Source organism: Thermobia domestica, chromosome 1, assembly GCF_964235325.1.
Source record: "Thermobia domestica chromosome 1, izTheDome1.hap1.1, whole genome shotgun sequence".
NCBI classification, from domain to species: domain Eukaryota; kingdom Metazoa; phylum Arthropoda; class Insecta; order Zygentoma; family Lepismatidae; genus Thermobia; species Thermobia domestica.
In genome coordinates this window covers 395911544-395932004 of record NC_137454.1, presented here as the reverse complement: position 1 = coordinate 395932004, position 20461 = coordinate 395911544, and the positions used below count along the sequence as shown (strand labels likewise).

Below are 20461 nucleotides of genomic sequence, written 5' to 3'. Positions count from 1 at the left end.
GGGGGAACCTAAGCCTCCAGTTTTATCAGTGGCAAAAATATAGTAAACTCATGATATACTTATCATAGTTTGGGCTATGGCTACTTGCCCAGTTTTTACTTTCTAGATCCGCCTCTAATCCTATGGTATATTATAGTACCAAATTCACATAACCTTTATGATAGTGGAGGGGTAAGTGAACATTCATTTAAACAGACAAAAAATACACTTTATTTCAATATATATTTGGAGTTTTTATTTAATTTATATTTAAAGAAAGAAGAAAATTTATATATTGCGTGTATCCAATATATTAAAGCAGGAATGCAAATAACCACTCACCTGGGGCGAGTGGATCATCGGTGCGGGCGAGTTTTTAATATCACTATTATTTATATCACAGGTAAGTAAATGATTTATATTGTGGGATGTAGGATAATCCCTTTTTTCTTCGGCTAGTAAAATTCTGTTGCTTATTTGCATCCCTGTATTAAAGCATATACATACAAATACAAAATTAAACATACTAAATTATAAAATTAATAATATACAAAATATTAATGGTATAAAAGAATAAGAAAAAAGTTAGCTGCCGCAGAGATTGACAAATCAATTTTCCTATTTGTATTTTATGTGCAATTACGTTTCTAAAGGAAATCGGACTTCCGAGATTCCCTTTATTAATAGAGTTTAACGTACCCGGCATTCAGAGATGACAGGACTTCGGACCTCCAGAAGTCATGTCTATCTTCAGGTGTCGGACAAATTAATTCAGTGCACTTATTTTCTATATTGCGAAGATTTTTCTATTTTATATCGACATATTTCATTTTTGCTGCGCAAAAACCAAGGAGACCAGTTAATCCAAACAAATTAATTGTCAGAAGAAAAATATTAAATAGAGATGTATTTAGAGCAATGTGGCACCAATGTCGTTATGAGAAATATAAGTTAATTTTCTATTTATCATAAACTTATTGGATAATGGTGCGGTAAAGAAAAATCTTACAACTCAAATACATAAAGTTGCATTAAAGCGTATATAAAGCTATTGTATCGATCGAAGCATAGCTATTCATTAAAGTTAATCTTGGTATTATGACGTAGAACTAAAACATGTTGGTGCTTTTGAAATGCTGACATATACTCAACAGCAAAAGTACGAATGCATGCCTACCGATGTTGTTTTGTCAATAACTGTGGAATGAATTGGTCAGTTGGGATAGTTTTCAGAGCTTTACACACAATTGTGTTCTCACGAAATGAAACAACACTGAATGAACTCGTTCGGAAGTTGTTTACAAGAGGACATGTAGAGTGCGTGTATCCAGTGTTGTGAATAACTCTTAACGAGCTTCTGCGTGAACAGAACGTAATGAAATGAGAGAGAAAAATACTTCTGTAATAGGATTTTTTTACTTTTCATCAAAATTATTAAAATGTATTTTCCTTCATTTACAGTAGGCTAAATACACTTGTCAAATTTCTTCCAAAATGTATTCCCTGTCTTTGTAAATATTTTAAGAAGAAATTATGTATTAATATACAGTATATCTGACTATAGCGTTGTTAGTAAATAAGCAGTGGTGGATCCAGCCCTCGGCGGAGGAGGACCTAGACCCCCGAATTTTTTGAGTGACAAAATTATATGTTTTTGAAACTTCATAGTAAGCTTTCCCTTTTATTCTTTATTGGAAAATTTTTGAAACATTAGATATAGTTTCAGTTGGAGTTTTTCTGTTATGCAATACTGGAAGTCTACAGTGTCAACGTCCAACCTAGACATCATATCCATTAGGACAGAGTTAAGTTGGAAAGTTCTGTAGAGCCCATCAAAAATTGTAGACTCGATATACCTATCATAGTCCTAGTTCTGGCTGCCACTCCCCCAAATTTTATCTTCTAGATGCGCCACTGTAAATAAGTAATTGCTGATGTTTTTTTTTTTTTTTTTTTGGAAATAACGGGGATAAATTATAAGTTTTTATTATTATTATTTCAATGTTTTGAAAAACGTGGAAAGACTAGGAGCCATTGAACCTCGTTAATGCTATAACCAAAGATGGCGTGAGTCATTGAAAACTTAACCCATGCCCCCCCCCTGATCCACCACCTAGCGTGACCCACTTTGACCCACCATGATCCACTGTGACTCACTCCGACCCAACAAAACCCATCGTCATCAATTCTGATCCATGATCCACGTCGTCCTCCCCACTGACTAAAGATATTACAATTGTAATAAAACAAGGCTGTGAAATTATCACTAATCAGAATTTGACTTTGTACGGCCAACCGCTCAAGCACCGCTCTGTTATAATAATGATGGATCTGAGCTTTACGATATAAAATAGTAAAGTTTTTATCATAGGCCATCTTACAATGAATTTCAATTTAATTATCACATATAATTATTTCCTTGTTAGATTACAGATACTTTTCAGTGGAAAATAGGATGGAATTTGAAAGTCTCAAATAAAGATAAATAGGCCAATGTAAAGAGGAAAAAAAGTATAGAATTCAGGTGTGTCTCAAAAGCCAAAGTAATTCCTATTGCTAGAGGCAGAAGTTTTTCGCAATGCGCGATAACACGAAATGCGTCAGAATTAAATAATTTTCAGTTTCTTGACTTTTATGATATTCTGTGTGTATTTTCATTGGTTTCCGTTGCGCGATAAAACGCGAAATTGGCAGTTTTGCGCAAAATTTCTAACAATACGTGAAATAACAAGACATTTTAAAATGCAATCTAAATTTTCAAGCTAAAACGCTCAAAAGCTATTTGAAAGACAAGAAGCTAATTTTGAAGGTTCAGTTAAGTTTTGTTAGTGATAATTATGCTGACTTTGTCGATTTATAACTTTCATTGAGACGGACAAATCTCCGACAGCACATCTGTTGAGTAGTCGTCTTAACAAACTAAGTACTCGATTGAATGTTTTGCGGCAGGGCCTCCTTGGTGAAAAAACTAAAGCACACTTACATGTGTTAACCAATGAAAAGAGGGCTAGTGTTGAATGTGACGTTAAAAATATGTGCACAAAGATCATTGTTGAAGCTTTCTTCCCAAAGAAAATACATCGAAACTACAAAAATACAGGGTGGCCCAAAAGTATGTATACCCCTGCATTGATCAAATATAACATTCTATCTTATAGGTTTATTTGCTTCGCATGTTTCGAGCTTAAGATATAAGTAAAAAGACATTAAGAACAAATAACAAAGAAACTAAGTCTACCTAATGGATAACAATAAGAAATTATATAAAATGCATTGTGCTGATCAGTGCGGTACTGCATACCTACTTTTGGGCCACCCTGTATATGATGCTTTGGGAAAGCTGTTTGATTTTTTTGTAATTGCATGTAATAGTGAACTAAATATTGTTGCGTTTAAAGCTTTGCCTTCATTTGAAAATATGTATTATGAAGTACCTATTTGGAATTTTACAAACTGGCCTATGAACTTTTGATAAGTGAATCGTCTGAAGAGTGTAGTGAATGTTTTGAATGGACAAAAGTTCCGAAGTGATGATGGTGTGAAGTTTGTTGTAAATTCACGTACATATGTATGTCTTCGGTCAAGCAATACCAGTTTTTTTTCTTTCTTTCTTTCTTCAAGTATGATTTGGTGATAAGTGACAAACATACAACAATGAATGAGAAAATTGTGGAAACATGTAACGTGCTTATGTTTAATGCTTAAATGTAACTTGTCAATATGTGTTTTCAGAAGACAGCAAAACTTTCCTATTCATGGGCAATGCGACAAAACGCGAAATATAAATTTTAAACGTGCCCCTATCTATTGCTATTGTTACAATTACAAATATCAATATCCAAAAGTGCCTGGAGTTCTTTTCTCACTTAGATATACTCATCTCAAGTAAGTAAACAGAAACAAATGAAAAAGTTAGAAAATTGGACGCCTTGAAAGTAAAATGTAGAGAAATTCACCATTGTTCAGATGCTATATGCAATGCATTGAGCAGAGTGGGACGGTAGGTTATGGTGGATCCCCGGTTCATGGTGGGTCAGAGTGGGTCATGGTGGGTGGTGGGTTGCAGTGGGTCACTTCCTGTTGACCCACTCGCCCACCCACAAATCTTGACCCACAAACCTACTCCATCTCTGGTTACAATCATTTACATAATTTATTAAGATTTCATATATATCTAATTACACTGTGTTACATTTTTAGTGCTGTATTATGTATATAATATTTTCTTTGTTTGTTTCAGAAATCTGAGATGTCTGTGTTTGAGACGAATATCCGCTTCGTTGGAGGAATGTTGGCATGCTTTGCCTTGACTGGCGATGTGATGTTTCGAGACAAAGCTTTGCATATTGCAGAAAAACTTCTTCCGGCCTTCGAGACGCAAACTGGGATACCATACGCTCTTATCAACGTGGATACAGGTGTAAGTCTCTGAGTACATTGTGCAAGATTCGCCTGTGTGTACATACGGCACAAGGCTTTGTGTACACAATATGTACTGTAAGATGTTAAAATGTCTACTTATTGTTTGTAAGCATAAAGTAAGATAATTTAGTGTTTGAAGAGTTGCAGTGCTACTGCCTGTTGCCACGTAATTCTTCGCACATACACAGGTTTTTGCCTCCTGTCATCAGATATATAGTTAACAACTTTTACGTGTGTTCCTTTGGTTTCGTAAAAAGTGTTGAAAAATTCAGGCACAGCTACCAAGTTTGTTTCGGTTCTCGCTTCACTTATGATGGAAAGAGTTTGTTCAATTTAGCGTTGCTTATTGCGCCCGACAGTGTAAATTCGAGATTCAATCTCTAAGGATAATGCATCATTTATATGTGGGGCAAGTGAGACAGTTGCCTCAAGCTCCGCGCCATAAAATAAAATAGTTAGGATCTTGATTAGAAGCAGCAAGTTTTAGGGATGTCCCGCTGCCACTTTTTCACCGATACCGATACTGAAGAGGCCGATACAGCCGATACCGATACTTTTGGACACATTTGTACATTTGGACAGGAATTTTCAGAATAATGAAATGATCAACATTGTAATAGCGTATATTAGATACATGGCCAAAAGACAAAAAGCAGAATTTCATATTAGATTCCACACAATATATATCCTCTAAATTTAATCCAGCTCACATGAAATGAACTAAAAAGCAGCAAATACTTATATAGTGTAAACTTAATTCTAAGAGTCAGTGATTGATATTTAGAGTGATAATGAACTTTGATTGTATGTACTAGTTTCTATTACATATTACATATAATGCAAACGGATACTACCGTTACAAATTTTTATTCTTTACAAAATTATGCGTGCTGAACCAGGTGTTCCTGTGTATACCATAAAAAAAAAAAAAAAAAGAAGAAGAGGGTTATACTATTTAAGCGAAGTCAAAAACGATAAAACTATTTATTAACTTTAGAACTAATTGTTTTTAATTAGTAAGTAAGAGACAATAATGACAAAGTGAGCGTCCTGTGGGTTTCATCCATAGCATTTTCTTCTGAATCGAAACCTCTGTCTCGTTTGGTCTTCAAATTAGCTATCCTGACCATGGGCACCCAAAGGGGGTGAGCAGGGTGAGACCCCCTGGCTCACGAAAATATATACGTAATATAGCAAATCACGTGTATTAAATACCGGCCGTAATATAGTAACCATAGAATGCCCCACCCCCTAGAAAATTTTCTTCGGGCGCCCATGATCCTGACCCAGGACCTTTGGCTTTTCTGTATCACTGTTTTGGCATCGAGGGACTAAAAATATCAGCTGAGTACGAGTAATGCAAATGACAAGCACACACATGCATTAAAAAATCTATTGTACAATCGATAATAATTTAGATCAACTGTAAGTCTAAAAGAAACCGATGAAGTACAAGTCTCATTGTTAATATTAAACAAATTGAAAATAATTCGGAAAATGTAAATATCGGTGTCCGTTTGCCGATACCGATACTCGCAAAAGTCGCCTATATCACCGATACCGATATATCGGTACATCCCTATCAAGTTTACTTCTACTATTTTTAATTATTTTTGGGGATTCAAAATATTTAGAGATAATTTTCGAAAGCATTTTTACGATTGTATTGTAATAATAAACGGCAGACGTCTCAGTCTGTGACGCTAATAGATACTACCACCTGCGCCGTCGGATGTTAAGCTATAAGCAATATAATAACTTTAAAAAAAAACTAACTAGTACTTCTAATGTATCGAAGTGCACTTACTGTGCAATATCAATAGCATTGATATGAAAAAGTCAAAACTTGTTGCAAACTAATTTATTCATGCTAGATATGAAATTCTCACATCCTTGGCGCCACATTTTATTTTCGCCCCTGGCCTCGCAAATCGGCAGGACGGTCCTAATCATATGTTCTCGGATGCTCATCTGATCATGACCAAACTGTTTCGGTAAAAATAGATAAAATATTGGTAAAAATAAGCTTCTTGCAGGAGTTTTTATGTATATTTGATTGACCTAATAGTTCATTTGAATACAGACTATTATTGCGTAGGGGCCGCGGTGCTCAGTGGTAGAGCGTTCACCTCTGGTGCATGGTGTCCTGGGTTCGATCCCACTCCGCACCAAGTGAACTTTGTAGTGGACAAACACCGTGTGCATGGGTTTTCTCGGGGTTCTCCCGTTTCCTCCTACTTTCTTCATTCCACCATTTCATTCATTTCTCATAATCACCGTCTCCGTTAGCCTAGCCGGCATAAACGTGGGGCGTAAAACTTGAAGATTTTATTTCATTTACAGACTATTATTGAAGGTCTTCTTGCTCACCTCAACCATAGTTTGGTGGGCAACATGGAAATTTTAAAACTTTTCTCTCCCTTGGGAGAGCTGTTTTGTACTTTGATAAGGTCTCTTCTTCGTAACTGCATCTAGATATTCTATCCTTCGTCTTCCTTTTCCTGGTTTTCCTTCTGCCTTTTCCTCTATCAACACAGTGATCCAATCCGAGTGCCGAATAAGATGGCCAAGCATGTTGTATCTTCTTTTTCCTAGCACAGTGAAATACTAAAATTGTTATGTTTGTTTTATAGATTCTTAATGAAGAAAACACGAAAAGATAAAATATAACCTACAGAAATATATTCGACATCTTAAAATTTCTAAATGTGATACACAAATCTTAACGAACATGAAATATTTTAATTTTAAACGTAAATTATGAGAATTGTACTGTCTTGCGGAAGACCTCCGCATTTTCCAAAGCTTCTTTTTTAAGTTTGAACAAAACATGTATTAAACAAGGTATGACTTACATAATATACAGGGTGTTTCAAAATAACCGACAACGTTTGGGAGGAGATTCCTGACACGAAGATAACAAGTACAGACCAACCTGGGAGCACAGATGCTTCCTTTCGGAGTTATAGGCTGCCGAAAACATGAAAAAATGAACTTTAAAGGTCCATAGCTCCAAAACTATGGGACCTACCGTAATCGGGTCAAGATTTCACTAAGGAACTAATATGTGAGCTATCCAAAAATACATGTTTCAGAATCCTAAGATACTCACGAAACAATTTTTATAGAGAGAGTTTAGCTACGGGCATATAATCTGAAGTACTCTCCAACTACCTCCATAAAAATTATTGCAGAAGTACCTGTAGGATTCTGAAACATGTATTTTTGGATAGCCCACATATTAATTCCTTGATGAAGTCTTGACCCGACTGCGGTAGATCCCATAGTTTTGGAGCTATGCACCTAAACTTCATTTTTTCATATTTTCGGCAACCTGTAACCCCGAAAGGAAGCATTTGTGCATCCAGGATGGTCTTTACTTTTTGTCTTACCTTGGGTCAGGAATCACCTCCCAAACGTTGCCGGTGATTTTGAAACACCCTATAATTATTGAATATTAAGAACACTAGTAGATGCGCAATGACAACATAAAATGAAACACGTGGTTTAATTATGTTCCCCCAGCATTTTCGTAAACCAAATGAAGTGTTGTGTTTCATCATTATTGTAAATACACTTTATTTCTTTAAAATTTTTGTGAAAACAATCTTACTTCAAAATCTGGAGATGGAATGTGTTATATCTGCGGAGACCTATAACCGTCTTGTCTCCCCTAATCAGAGCGATCGTCACCTAAGTATTCACTCAGTGTTGCTTGACTTTAGTGTTGTCCCGAGAACCGGTAGACCAGCACAAGGAGAACGATTAAACATATAAAGACTATCTCGAAGACACGGGCTACATTCTGAGCACACTGTTTTTATTTATTTGTTAAACGATTATAACCTTTCTTTTTTCCGCTGTTTTTAAAATTTTAAAGAAAATAGTGCGACCACTACGACGCTCTCAGTGCACTACTTGAGTAAAATTTGTAGATATTAGGTACATCTTTACAACAGCAAGTTAGTTCACGCCATTTCTCACCCAACAGTTGACGTTGAGAGAGAAGTATCTGTTGAAAGTAGTTTCTACCTCAGGATAAATCACGAAATATCCCTTCACGTTTGAAAATGAAACCTCAGTTTTACGTTCCACTATTATGCTCTGCAGGCTAAAGGAAACAGTTTTTAATGAAAGTTGATTGGATTGATCTTACCGTATCTGTCAACAGTGGGGCTATATAAAACGTGGACTTACAACTTAACATGGGTTCTGAACCACTTGAACTCAATGGAGACGAAGCTGGGTCTCCACGCTAACATATAGCCATGAGGAGTAATTAAAGTAAATGTTTATGAAAAGATTGTGGAACGACAATGTGAGAGGAAACAGAAATACTCTTTGAAGTCCTTTCGGTGTCAGTGTATCTTTTGCATTGCTATCTTCACATGATTCTAGATCCTTCTTTCCTCTGTATCTCCCGTGTTTCCGGGTGTCGGCCCGTAAAATTTTGGATTTATCACTTTTCTTGACTCTTCTAATGATTGCACATTGTTTGATTGGGCAATGCTAGTATCAAGATGAGATGTTCCCTTGTCAGACACAGTTTTGTATATCATCGAACCAGAGACTCCTTGCTGTAGAGGTAAGTGCATACTATTGGCCACCGTGCCTTACTTCCCGTTTGCCATTTCAATTCAGCGATCTAGGAATAAGAATGCTTATAGGTAAAAGAAAATAACCCTGATAGTTCGTGCTGTCTCCCTCCCTTGCTTTTCTGGGTATTAGTCTCAGAATTCTCCGCTGTTTGTATCATTTTCGCTGTTCCATGGTGATTTCATTACATACTTAATGTGAAAGGACCCCGCACAATCCTGATGGAAATTGGATTTCGATTAAATTGCTTGAAACCGTAATATGTTGTAGATATCGTGAACCTGAGAAAAAGTCTAAATGGGCGCAACCACCTATCACTGACCGTTTGGCCATTACGAGGCACTTTTTGAAAACAACAGAAGGTAACAATATTCTGGGATATAGATTACATGAAAAAAGTGTCCTCATAGTGGCCAAACGGTCAGTGATAGGTAGTTGTGCGCATTGAGACTTTTTTTTCCCCTCAGGAACACAATATCTACAACATATCACGGTTTCAAGCGACTCCACCGAAATCCAGTTTCCATCAGGATTGTGCAGGGTTCTTTAATTCTGACATTTCTTATTTTTATTTAATTTTTTTAAAGGTTACAAACTGATTTTGTTGCTTAATATTGAAAGCAGCCAGGATTGGAATGAACGGATGGATTAACAATTCAAATTCAGTAATTATAGCTTAGGTGTACAAACATTAATATTTCTGATTTTTTTCTATTGTTAAGGAGTTCTATCATTATTTAGTTTATACATTTAGTCTTGAGATAATGTTACTTTTTATAGAGGTACATTTTTGTGTTGTGTAATTCAATCAATCCATTTGCTCTTTTATTCTGTGAGTTTGTGTTTGTTGTAGGCAAGCAAGAACTACGGCTGGGCGAGTGGTGGCTGCAGTATCCTATCAGAGTTTGGGACGCTGCATCTGGAGTTCACGTATCTGTCTGATATCACCGGCAACCCTGTGTTCCGGGCCAAAGTGGAACACATCCGCCAAGTTCTCCAAGCGATGGATAAGCCTCAAGGACTGTATCCCAACTATCTTCATCCTAAAACAGGAAGATGGGGCCAACGTAAGTTCAACACTTCTCTCTTACATATAACACTTCTATAATTCGTTTAGTTTCCATTTAAGTTATAGACTATACATTAAGACACACATACGAGTTTTCATTAATTTGATATATACAGGGTGGTGCACGAAATGTAATTGTTTTGTTCATTACACACGTAATATTATAGATAGAATGTTGAAAAGTCGTATTCGATACCTTGGTTGATGGAAAGGCCGGTAGATGTCACCAGAAGTTAGTATCGAATATTTACTTGGCGCCAAACAGCAGTTTTCAAGATGCGCATAAGATCAGATTGAATGTTGAACAGGCGAACGTTGTACTTTTTTTATATACAGAAACGAGGATTTTTGTAGCGATGCAAGACGTTTTCGTGCACACTTTCGTACAAAATGCGCTCCATGTAAACATACATTCAGAAATTGTATCGTCAATTTGAAACAACTGGCTCTGTGGTGAAGAAGAATCGACAGCGCGAACCAAGTGTCTGCACCCTTGAAAACATTGAAGCAGCGTTGTTTTGACACGAAGTTCTAGCAAAGCAACAAGGAGAACGGCTGCTTAGTTAGAAATAACTCGTCGGTCCATACAAAGGATTCTGCATTGTGATCCTCACATGTTCCCTTACAAGATAACAGTTGTTCATAAATTAACAGCAGAGGACAAACAATGAACACATCAGTTCTCTTCATTGTTAGTGCAAGAGGATCACGTTCTGCACAACACGTGGTTTACTGACGAGGCGTATTTTCATTTAAATGGCATAGTAAATAAGCAACATGTTCGTTTTTGGGCAAGTGAATATCCTCTTATTCTGCACGAAAGGCAAAATTATGGAGAAAGGTCAGCGTATGGGCAGCATGGAATCATCGGACCATTTTTTCTTTGGTGAGACGGTAAACAAAGATCGATATAGAACTCTTGGCAGCAGGTCTCCCATCACAAACTCAATGGTTCATGCAAGACGGAGCCCGCCCACACACTGCAAATTTTGTTCTTGATTACCTGTATGACATGTTTGATGGGCGGCTAATGTCACATTGGTTTCCTGAGCGTCACCAAGGTGAGAGACAATAGCTCCCACATAGCCCTGACATCAATCCATGTGATTTCTTCTTGTGGGGCTACTTGAAAGAAAATGTCTTCGCAATGAAGCCCTGCAAGTGCAGCTCAGCCCAGGGCTCTGATCATGCAGTTGTGTCTTCTAATTTCGAAAGACTTGTGCAGGGAAGTTGTGACAAATGTAATTCGCTTGCAAGAGGTTGTGAAACAAAATGGTGATCGCATTGAACGCATACTACATTGAACTACATTTCCATTCTCATACAATTAATTCTGCACTAATTTTGTACAATTTTGGTGATAAATACATGTGTAATGATAATGAACAAAACAAATGGTATGATATTTCGTGTGCCACCCTGTCTATATCAAAATAATGAAAACTTTATATATATAGATAGATAGATAGATAGATAGATAGATAGATATAATATAAACACACAGTAGTGTAAAGTAGTAACAGAATGAATGTTCAGCGCCTGGCCGTTGTCAGTGGTGTCAGGTGATATCTAGTACGTCAGGCGGTGTAGAACAGAAACCTGTATTGAAGCGGGCAAACGATGGTGGTTCAGGACGGGAGAACTCTCTGAGTTTCAAAAAAGCTAAATTATGAGTGCGCAGTTAATTGGTGGAAGTACAGTATGTTAGGTATTTCGAGGATGACGGCCTGCAGAACTCATAGCAAAACAAGGGGCCGCGGTGGCTCAGTGGTAGAGCGCTCACCTCTGGTGCATAAGGTCCGTGATTCGATCCCAACTCGCACCAAGTGGGCTGTGTGGTGGAGAAACACCGTATGCCTGTGTTTTCTCGGAGTTTTCCCGTTTCCTTCCACTTTCTTCAGTCCGCCATTTTCATTCATTCCTCATCAACACCGCCGGCATAAGTGTGGGACGTAAAATTTAAAGATTTCATTTCATTTGACGACAAGAAATAGCACATGAAAGAGAAGCCTCAGTGGGTGAGATTGGCAAGCATTGAAGAACTGTAGAGCGAATGCGCCAGAAGTGACTCACACACTGAACCAATGCCTGGAACAGCCTGTTATGACCCCCCACGTGAGTTACATGTCCTTAACACCTGCAACTTGGTTACAATTTCGAAAGTGCTGGTCACCGCCGACAACGATTTATTTAGTGCGAAGACAATGCAAAATGAACCGTCGGCGATTGGAAGCGCGTCCTCTTTTACACTATTTCCAACAGCAGGTCACGTTTATGTATGGGGACTTCCAAAGCAGTTGATGTTCCCAACTGTCTCGTTCCTTCCGTGAAACATTGCGGAGCCTCTATGATGCTGTGATTAGGTTAGGGATTAGTTGAAGCACGAGCTTTCGCAATGCGCGATAAAACGAAATGTGTCAGAATTAAGTAATTTTCAGTTTCTTGATGTTTCATGATATGTGTATTTTCATTTGCTTCTGTTGCGCGGTAAAAAGCGAAATTACCATTTTTGCGCAAAATTTCTAACAATACGCGAAATTTAAAAATTCGTTTCCATTAATATAAAAACGCCAGTTTTTCGCTCACGGAACGGTGGAAAGTGGTGAATTTTGGGTGATTAAGAGACGGCTATAGAGAACATGTTGCGCATTAGCTATCACCATCGCAGCTGGATGAGGAGTCGTTTTAATTAGCTAACTAATGGCATCATTACAGATACCTCCTGCCATGTTGTGTGCAAGTGCTTCGACACGTTGTCGGTGATAATTGGAACACACATGGTTCATGTACAGTGGTCACACAAAGTGAACTTGATTGGAGATATCTGGCAGAACACTGAAAGAATTTAATAATTTTGCGTGCAAAGTGAAAAATGCATTTTTGAACGCAAGGAAACTCAAAAGTAAGTACGAGTTTTCTTGAAGGGAAACATTCTGATCTTGAACGCAAGTTGTTTCACGGGTCTGCTGTGACTAGGTGGAATAGTTGGTTCCATGCAGTGCAGTATTTAGACAAACACTTAGAACTACTAGATCAGTTCCTTTCAAAATACGAAGCTCTAAATTCTGAAACTAACACGCTCAAAAGTTATTTGAAAGCCAAGAAGCCAATCTTGATGCCTCAGTTAGGTCTTGTTAGCGATAATTGTGGTAACCTTGTCGATTTTATAACTTTCACTGAGACGGACAAATCTCCGACAGCACATATTTTGAATAGTCGTCTTGACAGACTCAGCACTTGATTGAACATTTTGCGGCAAGACCTCTTTGGTGAAAACACTAAAGCACACTTACGTTTGTTATCAAGTGAAAAGAGGGCTAGCGTTGAATGTGACTTTAAAAAATGTACAGAAAGATCATTCTTGAAGCATTCTTCCCAAAGAAAATACACCCAAACTACAAAAATATATAATGCTTTGGAAAAGCTGTTTGGTCCTTCTGTAATTGCATATAGTAGTGAACCACTGTTTCGTTAAGGAAGTTTTTTTTTAAAGCTTTGCCTCCATTTAAAAAAAAATGCAAGCATCTAATTATGTAAAAATGTCAGAGAATATCTTTTCCACAAGAGCTATAAAATGCGAAACTATTTGGAAAATGCTACAAAACGCGAAATATAAAAAACGAAACGCGAAATTTTCAGTCTTAGTGCGAAAAACTCGTGCCCCTAGGGATTAGATTTCTGGCCTTTCGGCATCGATGGCCATGTTAGCCCATCATACATGTTACAAGGGATGACGTCCCTTGGTGATAACACTGCCAGGGGAATTGGGAAAGGGAGGAAGTGGCCTGAGACCATTATGCAAGGTACCATCCCGGTATTTGCCTGGTGTAAAAGAGGAAGATCTCACTCAGGATGGCTCGTGTGAAAAAGCTTTTACAGTTTTTCGATCGAGTGTCCCCGGAAATCGAACGCGGAACTGCTGTCATCAAAGATGCTATGATGCTGTGAGCTGTAATTTCCTAGTATGTCATGAATTCTGTGATTACACTTACTGCTAGTGACCATGCGCTTCCTCTGGTCCAAACGCTGTTTTCTGCCAATGACTTAATTTCTTCTTATGAGAATGCACAAGTTCACACTGCTAGAACTGTTAAGGCGTGAATTTGTGAACATCAGAATGAATTAAGAACACCTCAACGTAATTGAAAACTTTGTGCTCAGGCTTAGGAACAGACGTTGTTCGCTTCTTCAGATGGTACAGTCAGCGACAGAAGTTCTTTCCATTTGGTAAAATTTATTTTGGGAGTAACGGTGGAACGTACACAGTTTTACCCAGTTTCAGGGCTGAAACGTACAGAAAATTACTATCTTTTTAATTTACTGGAAACTGTATTCAAATTATCCTTCCATTATGAAGTAATTTACGAAACTAATTTCATCAAACAGAAAGAAGTCTTGTCGTTGACTATACAGTAGGGTGGGCCGAAAACGGTCGAAAAAAAATTTTTTTTAGAAAATTAAGATTGAGTACCGTGCAAAAGTTGTATAATGTTATGTTTCTTCACAGAAGCAGAACCGGGAAAAAAGTTATTTAACCAGGCCCCGGGGGCCCTAAAAAACGTTTATTTAAAAAAAAAAAGATAGTTGTAAATAGTGAAAATATTATTGACATATATTTTTTAGAAAGTTAAGTTTGAGTACCGTGGAAAATTTATAATGTCATGTTTCCTCGCCAAAACAGAGCCGGATAAAAATATATTTAACCGGGAGCCCGAAAGAACGTTAATGCTGTAAAAATATGGTTGTGAGTAGTGAAAATATTATTGAAATATTTGTTTTCAGTTAAGTTTGAGTACCGTGCAAAAGTTGTATAATGATATGTTTCTTCCCCAAATCAGAGGCAGATAAAAATATTTCACCAGGACCTGCGGGTCCGAAAATTTTTTTAATATATATTATTATTTTAAGTATGTATAGAAAATTGGTTAAGATTCCTAATACTTTAACTTGACCCCAGGATTTTAAATGTTCTGATCTGATGTGCAGCTCTTCGTCTGATTAGTGTTTAGTAGATATAATAGTACGGACGCAAATACATAAGGTAAGATTGAAAAATTGACCAACAAACACCAAACCAGCCCAGAACTCACCACGTGGAGATGACTACACAGCGAGTTCCTTCCACCCACCTTCCTCTTACTTAAAGCTCCTTAGTTGAATCTTGGAACAAAATATTGAGATTTATGTTCGAAGCTTGGTAGATACTTTCGTGCTTCCAGTTTTGCGCGAATATAACCGTCTCGTGCAACACTACCGCATACTTCTGAAGAAGGTTCTGTTACTACCTTTACACACCTCTCCAAAGCCTGTGTGTGGAAGGGGAACGTGACAAACTGTGAAACCTCCTCTTTTCCACAATCATTTCGGTTAATTCTTCTGTTGATACGTTAGCCAAAATTGGAAGTTTCGTTCCTATTACTTCTGACCAATCGGTCAAATCGATATAATCCGCATATTCTTCAGTGCTTTGCCTACTGCAATTGTCAATTAGAACTATAGTTTGGTATTTTCGGCCATCAAAATAGACCCTTAAAATTAGTAGCTTTACACTGTAGACGGTTTCTTTTTTTCTTTTTTTTTTCTTTTTTTTTTCTATGGATTCTGGTTTTATCTACTACCTTGTCTTGGTTAGTTTTGTTCAGTAAATTAATATCTTCTAAAACAGCGGATACAATTTTAGCAGCCGACTTATTCGAGACACCTGTTAAATCTTTGGCGATACTAATTTGTTTAGGGCTCACTATTGTTTATTTAGGTTTACTTTAGATTTTATTCTCTAAACGATAGCTCCATGCGAACTCTTCATCGCCTGAATTCGGGGTGGAAGTACTTAATGTATGTTCCAAGTGTGTGATTGAGGCTATCGATTGTAACCCTCTTGTATTTGGTACCGCAGCATCATAATCGATCTGTGTGTCATGCTTTCTTTTGAGCCTATGGATTTCTGCTTTATCTACATTGCAACTCGTCATTTGTCTCTGATATCTCTGATCTAATATGAGCTCCCACGGCGGTATTTAATTTGATTTATCACATTTACAGGTTACTGTATCTTTGCATTTTCAAGAGAAAATATCAAATAACTTTTGAGCACCGTTCTTAAATGTCTTTAATTTGGCTCTTAATGGAGGTCTCTTATTTCTTAATGGGGTTAATGATCGTTTTGCATTTTGACTTGTAATTCAAAATCATATCCTTAATTCGAAGGCAAGACAATACAGGAAGAGAGGCTCGCAGCCATATCGTTTCTAGTTTATTTGAATTCAGCAATGTAAGCGCCGCCTTCGGAAAGCCAGTATTGTGCATTTTGCATCCAGATGCGAAAAAGTGATATTCTCTTAAAGTTTGAGAGTTCTGAGCTGGGCTCAACACGAAGGTTTTTCGTGGTTAATATGGTAGTTATGAAAGTTAGTTAAGGTCTCAATAGCTACTTGCGTATATTAAAACCATGTATTTCATGTTTTATGTATTAATAGTATTGTCTGGAAAAATGTTCTTATTACCTAAAATCATTTCATTTCAACAAAAAATTAGGAACTTTAGGGCCACGGGGGCCCGGTTAAATATTGTTTTAAAATCAACATATTTGACATGGCTTCATTTCGTACCAATACACAACTTTTGATAACTACTCAATCCTGAATATCTGAAAAAAAAATTTTCGGCCCACCCTACTATACAGGTTCTTCTGGAAACTTGTAACTTGTATTCCTCCATTCTACGACGAATCTGCAGGCTTACTGTAGTCCCACTCCGTTTTAAGGGGTAAGTTGCATTTTGTTCAGGTGTTTCCAATATTTTCATCAGTCCGTCAATTTGCACAGAATATAGGATACAGTCGTAATTTTTATTTCTTTAATGATTTTTTTTCTGCACTTTTCCCGTTTGTTGATGGAACAACAACTTTCGAAGAAAACTATATTTTTTTTATTTTCTCTTGACCAGAATAGTTTGATTCGGTAATGCAAAAGCCTTGTAAATACCTTTACTGAATTATTTTAATAGTAACTCCCGAAATAAATTTTGCGTGATAATCTTCAAAGAGGTATCAGGCAAATATACGAATAAAAGGTATTTTGCATCCATAATATCGATTAGTTTTCGTATGTCTTTTTTTCTTCTTTTTTCGCGTTTTCTTCTTCCTGTGCATTGTTTTTGTACCTTTTGTCTGGTGCAAAGAAAACAAACTGACCACAAATATTCTTGATTAAAAAGAAGTTATAAGGTAAACCGATATTTTCAGCAGGTTCCAGGAACATTAGTGCTACCAGTAAATCATCAACATTTTCGTGAAATAAATCTCTGTAATTTTCCAGGATATTTTTGGATTCCTAAATGGATATATATTGTTAAAATTGTAAAGAAAGATTTCTCAAAACCGCTTTGCTTACCACCCTACGCTAATATTGAACTTTCCTGTTGCATGTGTGGAAAAGTTAGTAAAAACATGCTGTAAGTTTCAGAAGAGGTATTTGAAAGGCAGAGTCAGACGAACTCTATGTCTTAAGTGTTCGCGGACTGAATAGTTTAATTTTTCGTATCGTTACTAAAATGTTTCCTTCTTTTGTAGAACCGTGATGGCATCAGAGGCTGATTGGCTTCCGTATAGATTATGAAATGCTCAGTCACTTATGACAGACCTCTCTCGCACTAACGGTTGTATTCTGTGTGACGACTCTCACTCTTGAGGATTGCCCAACAGTGTACCTTCCACTCGAGAAGGCATCTTGGTACCTATACAAGGGGTATTTTATCCTACTTCTTTGAGAGCTTTTCAGAGATCGGAAACAGCGCACCTTACGAAAAAAAATACTGTGTTTCAGAAGTTCAAAGGGCAATAGTCCATTGGGCTAGCTAGCATTGGAACTCTTCAGCGAGATGTCGGCGAAGGAAATAGCCATCGATGATTTAACTGTGTAATTGGATGTTTATTCTGATTCAGTTCCACCTAATTGATGTCCGCTTTATACAGTGTGGAGATTTCATTCTTGTAAATATTCGTCTAAACACGTTCCTAATAATACACAGTATTGATGTTCACATTGCTGATAAATCGACATAGAGTTCTAGTTTTCTCCTGTCTGCCACAGCGATAAAATGTTGATAACTTTGGGTTCACTGACGAACGAAACTCTTCGTCCTTCTGCATCAACATTTCTGTGCGTAATTGCTTGATTTTTCCAGAATTGGTCAAATATATCCAGTTGTTGTTGTCTAAAGTGAATAGAAACTATCGTCGATCACCTGCCAGGTGGCGCTCGTACAGCTGTTTGCAGGTGCTGTTCATGGCTGGATTTCAGTGCATGGAAATTCGTCTTATGGACCACTGTGAGACTTGACTTTCTCTGAATGGCTTAGTGGATGATTGGCCATGGCACATCTTATCAGTGGATTCCCCAATGTCGTCAATGTCTTAACTTCGCGAAATACTGATGGTGTAACTTCTCTGGGATACATTTCCAGTGTGGCTTAGTTGGTGATACACATTGCATGGGCGGTTGCGCTGCATGTCGTTGCACTTTGACATTCCAGCGTAGCGTCCAATAGCAAATACGTATTGGTAGTCCTGTTTACTGTACTGGAACAGCTGAAGTATGCATGGGAAACTGCTACAGTTCCCAGAATCGATTCATTTTCAGCACTATTATGCTTAGCACATCACTACTTTGCTGGGGGGGCACATCATACACTACTGCCTCAGTGTTAAAATTGTCACGTTTCCGTTGCGTCGTACCACGCCATTTGCACTTCGTCTGTTTGAAAGCTTATTAGCACTTGTAGTTGGTAAGGCGTCCGGCCCAGGGGCTCACACAACTTTTGTCAAAAAAAAAAAAAAAGTCTCCGGGGAAACCTGAATGATAGAGATAGTCGGCGCGTCATGGAAGTGTGTAGCTTACATTGATCTCATTGCCCTTTCCTTAATAAAGGGCGTACGTTTACTGTATTTTCTCTATATATGAAAACGTTTTCAAGAAACATTCGTAACCAGACGAAAGTAATCAGATTTATTTCAAGATCCCTGACAAATCAGAAAACGAATTAAGGGCAAAAAACTAGCGATGAAAATCCACGCTTGAGATGCAACAGTCGCAGTAAGTTTGACGTAGAGGTGTCCATCCCCTCAAATGCTTGAGCGCGATCCCTCTGAATATACCATTCTTCCGCTCCCCCCCCCCCAAAAAAAAAGTAGAGAAGACCGGAGTTGGTTGTAAGAAGGCCGAGGTGTAATTTGTTTATAGACTCAATTTTATTCAATTTCAGAACTTCTTGTCTTAGCATCCTTAAAAGCATCATTAATGTTCAGTTTTGTCGATTTCATTCAACTTTACATTCTTAGATTATAATTTATCCATACTTATAAATGTATTGGAAAATAGAGTAACATGTTATTTCCTTTCCAGATCACATGTCCATAGGAGCCCTGGGAGATAGCTTCTACGAGTACTTGCTGAAAGCGTGGCTGCAGTCTGCCAGAGAGGATCAGGAGGCTCGTCAAATGTTTGATGACGCTATGCAGCCGATAATTAAACATATGCTACGAGTCTCACGAGGTGGACTCACTTATTTCTCCGATATGAAATTTGAAAGATTAGAACATAAAATGGATCACTTGGGATGCTTTATAGGTAACTACTATCGTAGAGTCCTTATTAAAAAGGTATTTTTATTCATTTATTGAGGTAATATCATCATCATTATAGGTATTCTGTCATTATTGGCAGGTCACTTGCTGCAACTGAAAAGCTTCCATGCTCCACGGTCTTCCGCTAACCTCTTCGTCTTCACGTACAATTTATCTGTTTTGATATCGTCCATTAATTGTAGTCTCCTTTGTCCTCTCCTCTTTTCTACCACCATACCCTCTAAAAAGTCTTCCATGATACAGTTCGTTCTTAGCCAATGTCCCAACCAATTTCTCTTCCTGTTCTTAATAATATCTAAAATTGTTTTTTTGTCCCCTACCATTTGTAACACACTCTTATTCGTTTTCCGCTCGACTCAGCTAATTATGTCCATTCTTCTCCACACCCACATTTCGGAAGCTTCCAGTCGTTTTTAATCATGTCCATATTTGTAACTCATACAGTACAATATGCCTCAGAAAGCATTTTATGAGTCTTTTTCTCAACTCTCTATTCAAAGTCCCACAAAATAGTATTTTCTTCCTCCTAAAGGTTTCTTTCACCATTCCTATCCTTGCTTTTATTTCATTTTCACATTTCATATCATTACTAATAATACTACCCAGGTATCGAATACTAGTCACCTCTTCTATTTTCTCCCCTTCTATTTTTATATTCGACACCGACTCCTTCGTTCCAGTCACCATGGCTTTTCTATTTCTAACATTACTTTTCATCCCATAGTCTTCAGAAGCCTTTCTCAATTATTCTA

The 20461-nt window shown here is 37.4% G+C and overlaps 1 protein-coding gene across 1 annotated transcript in view; it reads left to right on the top strand.

The window, feature by feature from the left end:
* Positions 1–20461, top strand: part of alpha-Man-Ia (alpha-Mannosidase class I a) — a 190253-nt gene that overhangs the window by 153129 nt on the left and 16663 nt on the right. The window contains exons 3-5 of the mRNA XM_081732706.1: positions 4220–4399; positions 9851–10064; positions 19468–19692. Coding sequence (XP_081588832.1) covers positions 4220–4399; positions 9851–10064; positions 19468–19692 — 619 coding nt within the window. The remainder of the gene's footprint in view (positions 1–4219; positions 4400–9850; positions 10065–19467; positions 19693–20461) is intronic.